General features: G+C 44.3%; 1 protein-coding gene across 2 annotated transcripts in view; it reads right to left on the reverse strand.

Annotated features, from left to right (window-relative positions):
* MCC (mutated in colorectal cancers) overlaps window positions 1–17,347 on the reverse strand; it is a 312,445-nt gene that overhangs the window by 11,710 nt on the left and 283,388 nt on the right. For both annotated transcript variants that reach the window (XR_001145197.1, XM_004678375.2), the window contains exons 13-15: window positions 7,151–7,385; window positions 6,528–6,734; window positions 2,859–2,959 (exon numbers count right to left, since the gene is read on the reverse strand). Coding sequence is in view for 1 of the 2 variants with exons in the window: in XM_004678375.2 (XP_004678432.1) it covers window positions 2,859–2,959; window positions 6,528–6,734; window positions 7,151–7,385 (543 nt within the window). In the remaining variant the exon portion in view is untranslated. The remainder of the gene's footprint in view (window positions 1–2,858; window positions 2,960–6,527; window positions 6,735–7,150; window positions 7,386–17,347) is intronic.

Below are 17,347 nucleotides of genomic sequence, written 5' to 3' on the forward strand. Positions count from 1 at the left end.
CTCTCTGGTGAATCCTCTCACCCTCCGCATCTCTGACCTGTACCCCAGTTCTGTATGTACAAATAAATCTTTTAAAAAAAAAATTCTGCTTGGGAGGGCTGGCTACATAAACCCTCTCTAAGTACAAAGAAGAGTAATTTCTGCAAATTCCCTTCCCTCAACTGTACTTTTATATAGCTTTTGGTGGAAAAGTTATGCATTTAAATTTTACCTGGTCCAAGAGCAAGAAATAACACCTAAAATGGGAGTTGTGCAGCACACTGGCTGTGCAGGCATCTGCAAAAACAAGGTGACCTGACAAAAATGCTTTTCCCGTGTAATACTGTCAAAGAAGGTGTTGGTTTCCATTTGATGTTTTAAAATAAAGAGATCGCCAAACCTCAGCCCTCAGGTGTCTGTATTCTATACCCTTATGAATGATTATTCTAGTTTCTAAGCTGTATTTACAGCATAATTTCATTATTTTCTTGTAGCCTTCTGAGAGCCTCCTTGGCGCCATATATCTGGGTCTTGATTAGAAATCCATGCCAACCAGTTTAAGGCTGGTTATTGAAAATCTCTTGTGACCAAAATGACAAAGAAAATCTCTATGTTTAGTCAGCAGAATCTGCATCCTATTTTTGCCTGAGAAGGACTTTGAGGTTTGGGAAATTGTAAAATGGAGGGGCTTAGCTCACACACACCATAGCCAAATAGGAATCAGGGTGTGGGCTTATAGCCTGAGGTGCTGCATAGTCTGTGGCTCAGGTTTGTGGAGGGGACTTTCCTATGTTGCCATTCTCTCCTGACACAAGCAAAGCAGTTACAATTTAACCACATGGCCAGAGAGTGGCACTGTAAAAACAGAAGAATGGAAAGATAAAAGGGATCTGAGTGAGTCAGGAGGGTGGGAAAGCTCCCCATAGGCAATCTGCCTTCAGTTTGAAGGCTACATCATAGTACAAATAACTCCACTGGAGGGAGATAGTGGACTGTGCACACATGTAACCTTTCACTCTACCCCAAATCTCCAGAAACAAAAGGATATGTAATTTTTAAAAATCCACAAGGCATTTTAGAAAGCTTGGAGTACTCTTGGCACACCAGATACCATGAGCAAAGAGAAGGGCAGATTTTTCTTTCTTGAAAAAAGAAACCACAGCTCAAAACACTCAGCTGCTACAGAAAGAAACAGGCTTTAGAGACCGTCCAATCGGACATGCTGGACATCAGAGCAGGGGCAAAAAGCTCAGGTCAGACACACAACCCAGACAACTGTGGTCAGCCAGGAGGAAGCCTAGATGGTGAGCTGTGAGCCAAAACCAAGGGAGCTCAACTCTTAAGAGAATTTATGTGTGAGGAAACAGTTATACACAGCTGAGAAAATAAAATTTTAGAAAACACATAGTAAATACCCTCAGAGAGATGCAAGAAACTCTCATACCATTACAAAGAGATGCTAGATTTCATCACTAAAATCAACTCAAACCATAAGTCAAACACCACAATATCTTTAACTAAATAAGTTAGTGAGCTAAAGAGTCTCTTTAGAATTGCCTGGAAAGGCAGTCCAGTCATAAGATGTTCCTGAGCAAAGTTTTGTTTGTTTGAATTTGAGATATGCTTTGAATGAAAAATATGTATCAAATCTTGAAAATTTAGTACAAGAAGATAAACTACCTCATTAACATATTTTTAAAACTGTTGATTACAAGTTGCAATGATATTTTGGATACACAGTAAAGTCAAATAAAGAGAATTTAACCGCTTTTTACTTTTTTAGTTTGGCTAATAGAAAATTTTAAATTATGTGTAATTTACATTACTTTTCTATGGGATAGTACCTAAGGGATGGTAAAATATGAAAACTGGACCCCCTGGTGGCACAACAGGTTAAAGCACAGCACTAAGAAGCTAAAGTCACTTCAGCATGAGTTTAATCCCCGCCCTGGAGTTGACCCACATGGCAATGGCACCTGCCTGCTGCTCCCCTCAGCAGTGTACTTCATCCATCTGCCTACTCTGCTCCCCACTCTGTATCTGGTGAATCCTCTCACCACCCCTGCACCTCTGGCCTGTACCCCAGTTCTGTATGCATAAATAAACCTTAAAAATGAAAAGTGAAGTTATGGGAGGCTCGGCTGAATGAATCGCGGGTGGTCTCCTCGCAGAGGGAGAGAAGGGAAGGAGGTGAAGAAACACTGAAATGACAGGAGATGTCCAAACTGAACACAGGTCATGGATGGGAAAGCACTCCCACTGGTGCTAGAAACAGTGGGGAGATGCCAATTTTGAACACTACATTTGATCACTGTCCTGGAGGTTCTTGCTACGCGACAACACAACGAAAAAGGAAAGCTATTTCTATTTGCCGGAGATATGACTGCTCTGTATTCCCTCAGACTTCCCCCATGAAGCCTTCTGCAGTCTGTCCCTCTTGGCCGAGGCAAAAGAAACAAACAGCCGTTCTTCCTGCCCAGATACGACTGGAATGATCCATGAAAAGTGGAACATAAGCAGCCAAAAGAACACAGAATGGGCCCTCCCAAGTGGCACAACAGTGTCAAGTGCAGCACTATGTAGATACCTGCAGCCATTACAGCCTGAGTTCGATCCCCAGCCAGGTAGCTAACACACATGGCACAGCAGACCTCTCCTGTCTTGCCCGCTGCTCCCCTCAGCAGTGTATTTCAGTTAATTCGCCTGTTCTGTTCCCCACTCTGGTAAATCCTCTCACCCCCTGCACCTCTGTCTGGAACTATACCCCAGTTCTTTCTTTGCATCAATAAATCCTTATTAAAAAAACAAACAAACGAAAAACAGAATGAAGGCATCATTCCTGGAATAAATGCTCATTGAGTGGAAGGAAGGGTGCTTACCGACGGATAGCATTAGCAAACTCTGCAGCCAGTTCACTGTCGTTGCATGTTGTCCTCAGTTCAGCCAGTGACAAAGCTGGGGAGGCAGCATCAGCACATTCCTGAGAAAGGCAAGCACACTTGTTAGCCTGGAGCAGTGTCTGCGAACACTGGCAACATATTGGAGGTGACTGGAGCAGGGGCCAGTAACCAGCACTTGAACCTGAGGCCACCCAGCTGGCCATGGGCAGTGATATGCCAAGAGCGCTGAGTGCCCAGGGAGCTGGGTGTGGGTCTACACACTACATAATTTCACAAATATAATCAATGTGTCATTACGGGGCAACTTCCTCATTGTCCCATTTTACCAAGGAGAGAAAGAAGGCACAGAGATAGGACATATACAAAGTCACCAATGAGAGCACGTGGGCTCAGGAGTCAGACTCAGCTGGGCTGCCTGACTAGCCTCTCCTTACTCAGCTTACCCACAAAATACAATGAGTGTCCTTGTTCCCATCCCACTTCTCCTTGGGAGAACACCATCTCTGTAGCTTTAAGAGGTTAACTGGGTTTGATATGGGCATCTAGAATACTCAGAAAGGAGCAGGACAAGTGCATCCCCACCTATGTCTTAGCATCAGACAGGAACCTTCATACCATCTAAACATCCTCTTGTTTACAGAGGAGGAAATTAAACGGCAGCACTTTTAAAGCCTGAATCTAATCCAATCCCCAGTGGAGGTCTCCACCTTCTCCACACCTGGACAGAGTACAGAGTTTTACTTCATAATGAAGTGGCTGGGGCAGGCACTTATCTGATAATTTGCTGAACAGTCATATACCAAGAATTTACCACATCCCGGCCAGGGAATCAAAGGCATGTGATCTGTCACAGGAGTGTGAAAGCAATTGCAAAGTCATGTGGAGATGGTCTGAGAGGTATAGCAGCATAAATCAGAGGTAGGGGTACAGATGAGGGAGGGCACGGTCTCTTTCACCCCCTCCTGACACAGAAATGCCATCATACCTGGGGGTTCTGCTACAGCAGTCACCCCTTCCCTTTACTATGCCTGTGGCCTGCAGCTCTTTCCCTACAAACCAATTTCCAATGTGATGGTAATACTTTATAACAGAGGTTGCTTTGTCTTACCTGCCTCTCACTGAACACATTTGGTAGTATAGAGATAATAGCTATAAAAATTGAATGCAACTTGGATAAAATTTGTTGCTGCAGAGAAATTTTTAAACAGGGAAGGACAAATCCTATGGAGCAAGAGTGGATGTTCGAGATCTGAATCTTTGTTGCTACCTGTTTTGGTAGGGCCCACAGACTAAGAATTGCTGTTCTGTTTTTCAAATCCTAAGAAAAATGGAAAGAATTGGAACAATACCTTTGTGATATATAGAAATTAGATGTAATTCCAACTCCATTGTCCATAAATAGTTACTAAATACAAACTCCAATTATGTAGCAGCAAAATTGAGTAGTTGTGGCTGCCTGTATGTACTGAAGAACCCTGAAATACTGACTGGTTGGCTTTTTTTACTCTTTTTGCCTCATATACCAATAAATAAGATCAAATAAACATCCCAGAATAGAGAGTTCACTGAAGTATTAAGTGGATTTAATATTTGAAAGACAAGGAAATCAGTGTGTTCTAATTTTACCACCTGAACAACACCAAGTACATTTATAAAGCCTCTTACACGAGTGTACAATTTTTTTAAAATCATCTGACCAAATTACCTCTCCCATCAGAGATTTCTGTATTTTGAAGTCGTTCCATGAATGACTTCCCCAAGTCAAAATAAATTCTGAAAATTAGTGGTTCATGGACCTTCTGGCAAGATGCTGGCATGTTCATTTCCACCACATCCTAAGGGCTTGTACCTACAAACACTGGAGCTCTGTTTCTCAGTCTGTCCCCAAGTGACCACTAACAAACTTGAAAGGCTATAATATAAAAATCTTAAAATATTTGCATGGAATGGAAAATCCCATCCTGTCTGACTCGATGCTCTATGAAGCAGTATTTTATTGGCTGCTGCTCACCCCCACTGGAGTCAGATGGATCATGATACACACACAGGTACCTTTCCAAAGCCCAGAGCGTGTCACAGTGTCTCTTGCAGCAAACCCTTCAGTGACTTGCCACTGTCCATCAGGCCAACCTCTCCAGCCAGTGCATCAACTTCTCCATTCCCCTTTCTGCCCTGGCCTCTGTCTCTGCTTGCTCTGGCTCCCCATGGGGGTCTCAGTCCAGGAACCCTGCTGTAAGCCCCCACATTTGGATTTTGTGCTTGGCCTGTGACCTCCTCCTACCAACTCAGAAGAGACCCTACCATTCAGGATATAGTTCTGCCTTATTGTCAACTACTTGCCCATCACTGTCTCCATGGAAACCCAAACTCCGGGGACTGACCCCAGAACCTTGCAGGATCAAACCACATCTAACAAATGAGCATATGGCCTTCGTGGACACTGTACTCCCTCCCTTAGATCCTTAGCAGGCGCGGGGTGGGCCAAGTGTAGCTGTGAAGGACACTGAAATTTTTTTAGCTATTTAGAAAGAACTATCTCATGGCTTCAGTAACCTGCTTTCTTTCCAGATACACAGCTCTTCTAGAGGTACCACTTTTCAGGGCTTCGAGAAGCCACTCCTAACACCAGCAAGGCATCATATGCCCCACATTTCTGGGATTGTCAGAAGTGGTATTTATAAGAATACACAAGATTTCAGCACTCTGAGATGAAGGCTATGACCATTTAGGATTTAGAGCTATCTCCCCCCCCCTCCAATACAGTGTTTAGAGTAATTCTGAGATATGGTATGATGAATTGAACTGAATTCTAGAAAAGAACTATAGGTTAATGGGCGTGAGTTTGCAAGATAGCCTTTGTAACTCAGGGCACTTCTTCCTACTCTGCCACCTCAGCTTGCTTTCTGCATTGTCAGCTATGTCAGCGGCAGTGCAGATGAGAGGCGGGAGCATGTTAGCTAGATTTGGATTGTCTCAGTTTTGCCATTTATTAGCTGTACTTTTATTACCCCTCATTTTCCTATGTAAATGGGAATTCTGTGTGGCTTGTGCAGATGGGATCAGTCTAGAGGTAACTTGGGGATAGAGTCTGAGATACAGAGTTTCAGGACAGATAAGGGGAAGTTATCAGACCTTAGGATAGCTGTCTTCCCTGTTAAAGAGTGTGATATGTGATAATGCCTCTACTATGATATAGAGGGAGAATTTTTAAAAAATGTGGATTTGGGCCCTTCCTGGTGGTGCAGCGGGTTAAAGCACAGCACTGAGAATCTAAAGCTACTTCAGCATGAGTTCGATCCCCTCCTGCCCTGGAGGTGACCACATGGCATGGCAGACCTCTCCTGACCCGCCTGCTGCTCCCCTCAGCAGTGTACTTTGTCAGTCTGCCTGTTCTGCTCCCCACTCTCTCTGGGGAATCCTCTCACTGCCCTTGAGCCTCTGGCCTGTACCCCAGTTCTGTATGCACAAATAAATCTTTAAAAAAAATGTGGATTGGTCTCTTTGCATTCAAAATGATTTGTAATCAAGTTGCAAATCTTTCAGATCTTGAGAATGGTTTCTGTGAACATAAGGAAAAATGGAATAGCAGGGCAGGAGATGTGCGGTGGTAGGGCAGGCAGGAGGCCGCGCTGGGCTGTGCCCCGCTACCTTGCCAGACTTGTCTCTGCTGCTGCTGCTGGTGGAGCTGAGGGATCGCATGCGCTGCTCCTTCTGTTCCTCCACTTCTGACTTCAGATGCTCAATGTGAACCAAATAGGCCTGTTCCTGTGCCTCCCGCGTACTCAACTTCAGCTCCAGGGCCTTCTTCTCCTTCTCTAGTAGGTAGAGCTGGGCCTTCAGCTCAGCCATCTCCTCCTGTGGGTCCAGAGAAGTCAGTGAGAAGAAGGATGTGACCAGGGCCTTGAGCTGTTGGTAGGTATTGGCTGGAGATAAGACAGCATTGGGAGGAGCTGCAATAGTGCTTTCTACACGCCAGCAGGACTAATATGCAAAAAATTGTGTGTACGTCACTCTGTGGACCCGAATTGAGATGAACAGGCAAAATTGCAGGCAAGAAGCTCTTTGTTCATTATAAGGAAAACCTTCCTAACAGCTTTAGGTGGGTCTGCCCCAGGCCCCTCCAGGAACATATCCAGACCTCATGAGTCCAACATATTGAAATTGTCCTCATTTATAAATGGGCTCTGATACTCCTCTAGGGGCCTTTTCATAATTCCTCCTGATGACTGGTAGGCATGGGAACAGAGTTTGAAACAGGCCCCCAAAGTTACCTTCATGGCCATGAGCTCCTGCATCAGCACAGCGTTCTCCAGGTCCAGCCGCTGGCTGTCTCCTCGGGGCTTGATATCGTAGCTGAGTGGGTCAATGTGGATGCTCTCCAGCTCCAGCATAGTCAGCTTCACAGCTGCCCTGTCATTCTTCAACTGCTGGATATAGTCCTTCAGCCTCTGCTCATCTTCTTTGGTGAACTCAGTGTCACAGCTACTGGCTGTGGAGCTTGTGGTGCTGAAAAGAGAAGGAAACAATCATGTTCTCACATCAGCACTAAAAGAGCTTTCTTTACTTGTCCACACTGTCTCTTCAATAGCCTACATACTGTAAACACTATGGTAGTTAACCCCCCCCCCCAAAAAAAAAACAAACAGTCTTCAAGGCGCAGAGAATTGGTACCATCTTCTAGGAAAGAAATGAGCATGGAGAGGGCCTTCCCTGGTAGCGCAGTGGGTTAAAGCACTGCACTGAGAAGCTAAAGCCACTTCTGCATGAGTTCTATTCCCGCCTGCCCCGGAGGTGATCACATGGCGTGGCAGACCTCTCGTGACCTGCCCGCTGCTCCCCTCAGCAGTGTACTTCATCGATCTGCCTGTTCTGCTCCCCACTCTGTCTCTGGTGAATATTCTCACCACCCTGCACCTCTGGCCTGCACCCCAGTTCTGTATGTATAAATAAATAAATCTTTAAAAAAAAAGAAATGAGCATGGAGAATAATAGAAATATTTAAGACTTATAGGGGCTCTAGAAATGAATTCTAAGGAAATAATTCTACAAAGCTGTTTTATGGAATATAGGGTTTAGTACATTTCAAAGGGAAGGGAATTTTGTAGATAGCAGTATTATGACAACAGTGAAGATGGATTCAACAAGGAAATAAAATAAACAGTCTTCAATAAAAATAGGTGTATATATGGATGTGACTTTAAAGAAGAGAGATATTTAATTAACACAGTAAGTTGAAAAACAAAATAGGGACCCTCCCTGATGGTGCAGCAGGGCTAAAACACAGCACTCCAAGCTGGTCACAGCCGCTTCAGTGCAAGTTCAATCCCCACCTAGGAGGTGACCCACATGGTACAACAGACCTCTCCTGTCTACCCACTGCTCCGCTCAGCAGAACACTTTGTCAGTCAGCCTGTTCTGCTCCCCACTCGGTCTCTGGTGAATCCTCTCACTGCCCTTGCACCTCTGGCTTGTACCCCAGTTCTGTGTGCATAAATAAATAAATCTTAAAAAAAAAAAAGAAAAACAAAATACCTATGGTGTGACCTATGGGCATGTGCACATGCATACATAGTCTCCAGGTGGCCAACAGCAATCCTCTGGTTGTGAGTGCTGGAAGAGATTTTGTACCAGGAAACCACTGCTATGTATAACACTAAATCACAACTCAGAAAACAGGGTGCCCTGAGCCACAACTTGATTGCAAATCAAGGCTGAGTAGTGTCTACCACAAGGATTCCACCAGTGCTGAGTGGTGACAAGTGAGGGCCTGGCAGACTTGAGATGCACCTTGGTGGAACCCAGTGTGGTGGCCTGTGACTAAAATCAGACCACAATGAAAGGACTCTATCATTGGGAAACTGAGGCTGTAGCTCTTTGGAAGTTTCTGGCCTTTTCCATTGGTGGACAGGCAGCCCCCACTGGTTTAGAAAGGCCCACCTCATCCAGTCAGTCCTCTAGTCTTTGAGAGCAGTGTGTACCTACAGAGGTTTTACTGGGCCTCTGCTGGACCCGCCTATACCAGCCTTTAGGGAACTGATTTTGTAATGACAGCAATAGAACTAAGCAGGGGCCCATTTAACTTGAAAAAAAAAAAGGGGTCAGGTTTCAATAAAAAACGTTGGTGAGGATGTAGAGAAAAAGTAACCCTCTAACACTGCTGATGGGAATGCAGATTGCTCCAGCTACTATAGAAATCTGTGCAGAGGACCCTCAAATTACTAAAAATGGAGCTACCCTATGATGTAACATTTCACTCCTAGGACACAAAAAACATTAATTTGAATGGAAACCTGCACTCCTATGTTCATTGCAACATTGTTTATAATAGCTAAGATATAGAAATAATATAAGTGTCCAACAACAGATGAATGGATCAAGATGTTGTATATATACATAATGGAATACTATTCAGGAATCAAAAAAGATAAACTTATGTCTTTGCAGCAACATGTATGGAGCTGGAAGGGACTATACTCTGAAATAAATCAGAAAGAAAAAAGAATATTGGATTTACGTAGGCTATGCTACCCATGCTGTCTCATGACAAGGTTCGGGCAATGGGGGAGATTCCCTAGAAGATGGAGACTGCTTGGTTCCCAAGAAGACATTAAAAGGGGAGTTCTGGTACCCAAGAAGACATAGTAAGGGGACTCTCCATAGTGATGCTTACTGAACTACCTTGTACTTGTTTTTGGCTAATAGCAATTGTATTTGACCATCAAGCAATTCTTAGCCCTCCATTATTTGCGGCCAAATTGGACATTGAGAACCAGTTACAGAAATGTTTAACAATTGACAATGATTTTCTCAGGAAAGTACCTTAGCATAAATCAAGAGTGTAGATTGTCTTTCTGAATATGGATAAAATATGATTAGGATGTACTTCCTCCTGGGACAATTTGGAACCTGGGAAAGGATTGTTCATAGGAGAACTTGAAGATTTGCTGCTTTATTTGAGATGCTGACTAGAATGACTGATAATGCTGAAAAATGTCTGTCATGGTCTCCGACATTAGATGGTTTCATTTATAGGAGAAAAATAGGTAAGCCAAACAAAGAACTGGGGGGAAAAAAGACAAAACTTGCATATAACTATAAATCTGTGATATACAGCAGGGAAGAGGGAGGAAGAAGGATCAAAACAGGGTAGGGAATAGCACAAGAGACTATGGTGATGATTCATGAGTGATATGGTAATGGAAATTTGATGGGGATTAAACCTGAGGGGAGAAACCAAACATGGTTCAAAAATGAATGACAAGGTAAAAAAAAAAAATGAAAAAGGCCAAGTTGGCATTATCACCTCTATTGTTACAGATTTGGAAAGTGAAGTGCAAAGGCATTCAATGGCCTGCTCAGTCCTAAGAATGGATACTGGTATACAACTAATCTGGGCCTTACTCTACTCATTCCCAGCTCGATCTTCTTGAGTTTCCTGTTGCTACAGTGTGCCAGGCAAAAAACAATGTCTACAGACGGTTCTCTTCTCCTCTGCTGAAATATGGGTAACATGCCCAGAACTCCCATTCCCTGAATGGATTCTCCTCCACATAACTGGGTATGACCCAGGATAATTCCCTTCCTGTTCATGATACATTATCAAGGAAACAAGGCTTCGAAGAGAGAAAGGGAGTGGAGAGAAGGTGACTGTCATTCTGAAGCTTGAGGAAGCAAGCATCTTGGGCTCAGAGTGGATTTCAAGTAAGAACAATCCTGAGTATCTGCCCTTCCCACTTCCCTCATCCTATCAGATCAGCTACTATGTTCCCCTGGAGAAAAAGGGAGCAGATCAACCCAACCAACACATAACTAACTTTCTCTTCAAAGGTTTTGTGATGGTTACACTCATAACAACAAGTTAATCAGGCCATGGCACCCAGCTGCTTGGCCAAACACCCGAAGTTACTTTTTCAATGGGATTAACATTGAAATTGATAGCCTTTGGGCAAAATAGATCAGTCTTGTTATGTGGTTGGGCCTCATCCAATCAGTTGAAAGCTTTAAGAGAAAAGATTGACATCTGCAAAGAAATTGTGTTGCCAGTCTGGATTTTCAACACCATCTACTCTTCCTTGGGTCTCTACTCTGCCTGTGTGCCCTGCAGATTTAGGACTTGCTACCTTCTACAAGTATTTGAACCAATTCCTTAAAATCAGTTAATGCTTTCTGTATACATACAGACAGACATGCATGTGTGTACACACACACACACACACACACACACACACACACACACACACACCATTGAATCTGTTCCTCTGGAGAACCCTAATACAGAGGTACTCTGTCAATGAGTCAAACATCTCATACACTCTGTAGATTTGGAAGTGGCATGATGAACCTCTTTGTTCAAACAAACAAGTAAAATATATAGTATATTAGACAGTGAGAATTACCATGGTGTAAAATTTAAATTAGCTATAAGGAGCACTAAGTGGTCATGGAATTACTGAAATAAGTTGTACGAAATAGAGCTGTGATAAAGTCACCTTTGAATAGGTGAGTAAAGGAGCTGAAGGAAGGGTGGTCCAGGAATAGGATGTGGAAGATGCTCAAGCCCTAAGGCAGTGACTTTGGCCAGTAAGAATGAGTCAAAATTGGAGTCAGATTCAGGACAGGAAGTAGGAGAATTGGTCAGAGAAGGGGGATGTGTGTGGGATGGTTTATGTGTTTATAGGACTGTGTCTTTTTCTCTAGAATTAGATTTGGAGCCTCTGGAGGGTTTGCAATTGAAGAGTTACATTATCTGCCTTACATCCTAACAGGAGCCCCTGGCAACTATGCTGAGGCAGGGCAGGGTGGCCAGGGCAGAGGCAGGGGGACCTAGTAGGGACTGCTGCAACAATATCTGTGTGGGTGAAGGCAAATTTGAGGACAAATGAGTTATTAATAATTGCTGTGGTTGTTTTACCTCGAGCTGTATTTTCTCCAGTTGTAAAACTTCAGCTGAACATTTATAATGAAACAAAACAGTTCAAAAGCAGCATAAAATAGCAAATGGCACCCCCACCAGAGGGCACTCAGGTCCCTGGTGTCTGGAGTCTGGGATGAGAGCTGCCGGACAAGGGCTTGTTTCAATGAGAGAGGCAGGTCCTGCCACTGGCATCTGCAGCAAAAAACCAGCCTGTCCATGGCTCTGTTGCAACCTCCTAGGCTCACTCACTTTCAGGGATTGTCAACGTTGATGTGGAGGGACAGGACTAATGTTCCACAGACACAGAAACAACAAAATTAAAGCAGATGGAAGCAGTTCCTTTGTTCATAAAGCATTCCATAGTGCTGAGGGTTAGCTGTGTTCGAAGGGTTGGAGGGTGGTGCTGGGAAACAACACTATTCTTCCAGTGAGTTGGGAAGAGGCTTCAGGAAAGGAATCCAGCTAGGGCTGGAGGCTCACTTTTCCATGCTAGTCCTCCCTGCATTAAAAATCATTTTGAGGCCCTCCCTGGTGGCGCAGCGGGTTAAAGCACAGCACTAAGAAGCTAAAGCCACTTCCGCATGAGTTCGATCCCCGCCTGCCCCGGAGGTGACCACATGGCGCGGCAGACCTCTCCTGACCCGCCCGCTGCTCCCCTCAGCAGTGTACTTCGTCTATCTGCCTGTTCTGCTCCCCGCTCTGTCTCTGGTGAAGCCTCTCACCCTCCACATCTCTGGCCTGTACCCCAGTTCTGTATGAATAAATAAAAAAAAATTAAAAAAAAATCATTTTGAAAAATTTCAAGCATATAGAAAAACAGAGAATAATGAACACCCTTGCTCCTGCCGCCCAGATGACCTGTTACTGTATTTCTTTGAACCACTTTATAAGAAATCTAACATTTATACTTGAAGCACTGCTGGTTTTTTTTTTTTTTTCATTTTCAGAGGTTTCAAAATTCAAAAGGCACTAAAAGCTAGAGTTCTTTAAGTATATTGCAGATGCGGAAGTCACAGTGCTATGTCTGGTTTCTATTGAGCAGGATAGGTCTACTCATGTGGGTGTCAAAAGGTGGGCCAATCAGGAAAACCCAGGGACCTGGTAGAGAAGGCACGTCCCAAGCCAGACTTCCAAGATCTACAGAACTGGGACTTCAGTCACAGGAGGACAGGGGAGATCTGGGATAGTTCCCTATCCCAGATAGTTCTGAGGCATGTATATGCACTATCCCATAGAAAAAGTGGGCACTAGCCTGGTAGCCTGTGACATGTGGGACCTTCCCAAATGTTCTAGAAGATGCCCCTTTGCTCTGTTGGTTGCTGTGATTACCAGCAGGTCTCTGACGTCAGATATCTGAATAAATGTGTCTCCTCTGCTACCCTAGCTCTTTGTCCAGAGAAGATCATCAGATCTATGGAGCTGCAGGAAGGAGGGAGGCACTAGTGACATTACTAGGCTGAGGAAAGGACAGGCCTTCCTCTGGGGTGGAGAGACAGCCATGCAGTAGCCCTTTCCAGAGTCAGGATTCTGCCTCAGTCTGTCGCTACCTACCAGGTCAGGCAGCAGACCCTAGTCCAATGGATAAGGCCCATGTTTGGATGGACTTGAGAAATCCCCTTGAACCTTCCAGGAGAATGTGAATGTGGATGAGTAGACCCTGACAGATTTGGGGGTGTCTTGGAACACTGTTGGGCCCTAGCCTGGCCACGCACCATGTTTTATGTTTATAGTTTTCAGAAAGGAAAAAATGGAACAAAAGATTTCTGCCTACAGTTCCTATACTTGTTTAAAATGCTTTTGCAGGCCTTCTGCTGGCTTGCGGGTTAAGTCTCAGCACTAATACCATGATGGCCTCAGTTTAGTTCCTGGCTAGGGAACTAATCCATATGGTACACAGACCTCTTCTGTCTCACCTGCTGCTCCCCTCAGCAGTGTATTTCAGTCATTCTACCTGTCCTACTCCCCATTCTGTTTCTAGTGAATCCTTTAAACCCTCCCCCTCCCCTGCAAAAACTGGCCTACAAAAAGACTCCAATTCTTATATGCATAAATAAATCAAATTAAATCTTTTTTTTTTAAGATTTATTTATTTATGCATACAGAACTGGGGTACAGGCCAGAGGTGCAGGGACGGCGAGAGGATTCATCAGAGACAGAGTGGGGAGCAGAACAGGCAGATCAATGAAGTACACTGCTGAGGGGAGCAGCGGGCGGGTCAGGAGAGATCTGCCACGCCATGTGGTCTCCTCCAGGGCTGGCGGGAATCGAACCCATGCGGAAGTGGCTTAAGCTTCTCAGTGCAGTGCTTTAACCCGCTGCGCCACCCAACTTAAATCTTTTTAAAAATAAAATACTTTTACAGGGGGAAAGTTTAATTTCAACATAAGCCCCTCCCATCCTGCAGCCCCTCCGCTTCCCTCTCTCTTTATCTGGATGCCCACAGGGAACCGACCAAGTGAGGCTAATTACAATTCTGTGTATGCCCTTAATGTTCCACCGTGGAATATGATTATGACAATGGTAAAAGAGGGGTGGCACAAGTCTTTTTCCAGCCTCTGGAAGACAAAGGCACTGTGGTCTCTGGAGAGCCTGTTCTGGCTGCCAGGCCAGGGTTAAGTCATCCATTAACTCTTCAGATTGGAATGCTGCAATCTCGGTTGTCATGGGGAATCAATCACTTTCTCATGGGCTCAGTTCACTTCTTCTGGGGGAGGGGTTGTGTGAGGGATTGCTGGGGAGAATGAGGAGGAAGAACCCACATCCTCTAAGCACAGTTTGCATTTTGCTCCAGTTTTCTGAGGTCCTCGGCCAGATCATGTGAGCTCTCATGCCCTTCATTCTCTCTCCCACCAGCTAGCTAACCCAGCACTGCCTTGGTTGCTCCACAGAGGGCACCCGGGACCTGTCCCGCAGGCTGCAGGCCTGTGCAAACAGCTGCTGATTTCAAACATCCTCTTTGCTGTACCGCTACATTGTATTCCAAACTATCTTCAAAATAACCCCCACAAGGGCCTCCCTAATGGCACAGGGATTCAAGTCTCAGAGCTACCAAGCTATCACCAGGCACTGTGGCATGAGTTTGATCCCCAGCCAGGGAGCTAACTCACATGGCACAGCAGACCTCTCCTGTCTTGCCCCCTGCTCCTGTCAACAGTGTATCTTAATAGATCCACCTGTTCTTCTCCCCACTCTGTCTCTGGTTAGTCCTCACATCCCCTCCCCAACCTCTGGCCTAGACCTCAGCTCTGGTATGCATAAGTGAATCTTGAAAACAAACAAACAAACAAACAAACCATAAAAAGAACCCATTAGACAAACCCTGCTCCATAGAAGAAAAATCCTTCTCCTTCAGCTTCTTTGACTTGCCTTGGTGGAAATCTAGAAGGACATCATATTTCCTTTGCTTTGTAACCTTTTCCCAAAGTTCCCCCTCCCCCAACCCCACCACATTTTCTGGCGCCAGCTAAGATTTCATTTCTACCAAGGAACAGCTTCTGTTCCGAAGGAAGGTACCCTGAGGCTGACCTCTTGCTGAGTGTTTGAAGTTTGTTTGGAGAAGAGGTTGGCCCAGTGACTCTAGTTCACTCATGGTGACTCCATGCCACCAAGAACAAAGCTGACCTTGTCATCTGCCTGTGTTTTTCAGTGTTGTGTGGAGGTGTACCTCTTTCTTAGTTTTTTTAGACAATTCTTGGTCTAAAAGGACTAAAAACACTGAATATAATGCAAACCTGTTTGTGTACTCTGGATTACACACAGAGAAGCAGAAGTTAAATGAGATGAAATAATTGAACAAAAATTGAACATGGGAAGTATGTTGCATTAACTGAAATCCTTAAAAACTGCCCATTTTGGGGCCCTCTCTGGTGGCACAAAGAGTTGGGACACAGCACTGCAAGCTGGCCATAGTCACTTCAGTGAGGGTTGGATCCCTGGCCTTGGAGGTGACCACATGGTGTGGCAGACCTCTCCTGACCCGCACCCTGCTCCCCTCAGAAGTGTACTTTTGTTTGTTTGCCTGTTCTGCTCCCCACTCTGTCTCTGGTGAATCCTCTCACTGCCCCTGCACCTCTGTCTTGCACCCCAGTTCTGTATGAATAAATAAATATATATTTAAAAAATTGCCCATTTTTCAGGAGAAAGCTTCTAAACTTTAAGTGACAGTGGAATTCAAAGAAGCAGCAGACATGTGTAAGAGACAGATTCTATTTATGCTGTCAGTTTAAAGGTGCTATTATGATAGTGTTGGAAAGCAAACCTCCCTAAAACAAGTATTAAACAATTCCTGATTCAACACATCAAAACAGATACCATCTTAGCCTGGGTGCTATAGTGCTGTTAACAATTTCCCTGGGCTAGAAAACAATAAAAACCACTATTAATTAAGAGGTACATCAGACAATGTTAATGAGACATGTTTTTGCCTACAGATTGGTCCAGTTGAAAACAATTGCACTACTCAGTTGTCACAGTGAGCAGTACATAAGGCTGTGGGACAGTGACTGGGTCATGTCTATGAAGACCTATTTGACATCTGAAACCATCATTTGTGAACTGGAAAACATTGCTCCTCAGAATTGATCCCATGAAATTTGCATATGAGTCACAGAAATAAGCACAAGGATGGTAGCTGCAGCAATGTTCTAATAAGTAAAAATCTGTATATTAATGTCTAATAAAAAGAAACTAACTATATAGTGGTATTGCCATCCAGTGGAAAGTATGTGGCTACTGACACAAACAACACATATAGCAAGATGTCCAAAAGCATGCTAATAAAAGTAAGTTTCAGGAGAGTCACACAATAGGATCCTCAGTAGGTTAAAAATTAGATGTAGTCAAGCTTTTAGAGATATCACTTTTTAAAAATCATTACTACTTTTAGGTTTCTTATGTTAATTCACCAGCTAGGACTTCTAATGTAATGTTAACTACAAAGTATTAACTGAATAGTTCAATATCGTCTTGAGATTTGAGGGACTGGGAAGTATTCAGTGTCTAAGTGTACTTCCCATAGATTGCCATTATCAGGTTGAGAATATTTCTTTCCACTCCAGGTTTGCTGAAGACATCATGTTTTTAAAGATGCCCTGTTTTGGCCCACCTAGTATACACCTTCTCTGGGCCCTACTCCTTCTCTTCTCCAGGTTTGTGGCTACTGTAGGTACTGCCACAGCCAGACAAAACTGGGGTGATCACCAGGCCCAGCTGGGCTGGAGGCACCTTCCCAGGATTTTCTCACTTGTCACCAGTGGACCTGGTCACCTTGTGTATGAATGTAGACGGCATGCCATTTTCCTGTCATCTGGGGCCTACCTACAGCAAGGAGGGAATGATAGTCATTGGAGCAGGGGCCTGGCTCTTCTGCTCTCTGACTTAACCACCTATGTCCTGGCCATCGACCTGGAGGGACAGCTCCTGATAATTTTCCAGCAAGACTGGAAATTTTTTTCCCAGTCTTTGTTTTAGTGATTTGAGAATATGCCTGTGATTTGCAAACAAAAATCTTGACTACTAATGCAGTTAAATCTGTGTACACTGCTGTGTTCTTTCT

Source organism: Condylura cristata, unplaced genomic scaffold (genome assembly GCF_000260355.1).
Source record: "Condylura cristata isolate star-nosed mole 26May11 unplaced genomic scaffold, ConCri1.0 scaffold00007, whole genome shotgun sequence".
Classification (NCBI taxonomy): domain Eukaryota; kingdom Metazoa; phylum Chordata; class Mammalia; order Eulipotyphla; family Talpidae; genus Condylura; species Condylura cristata.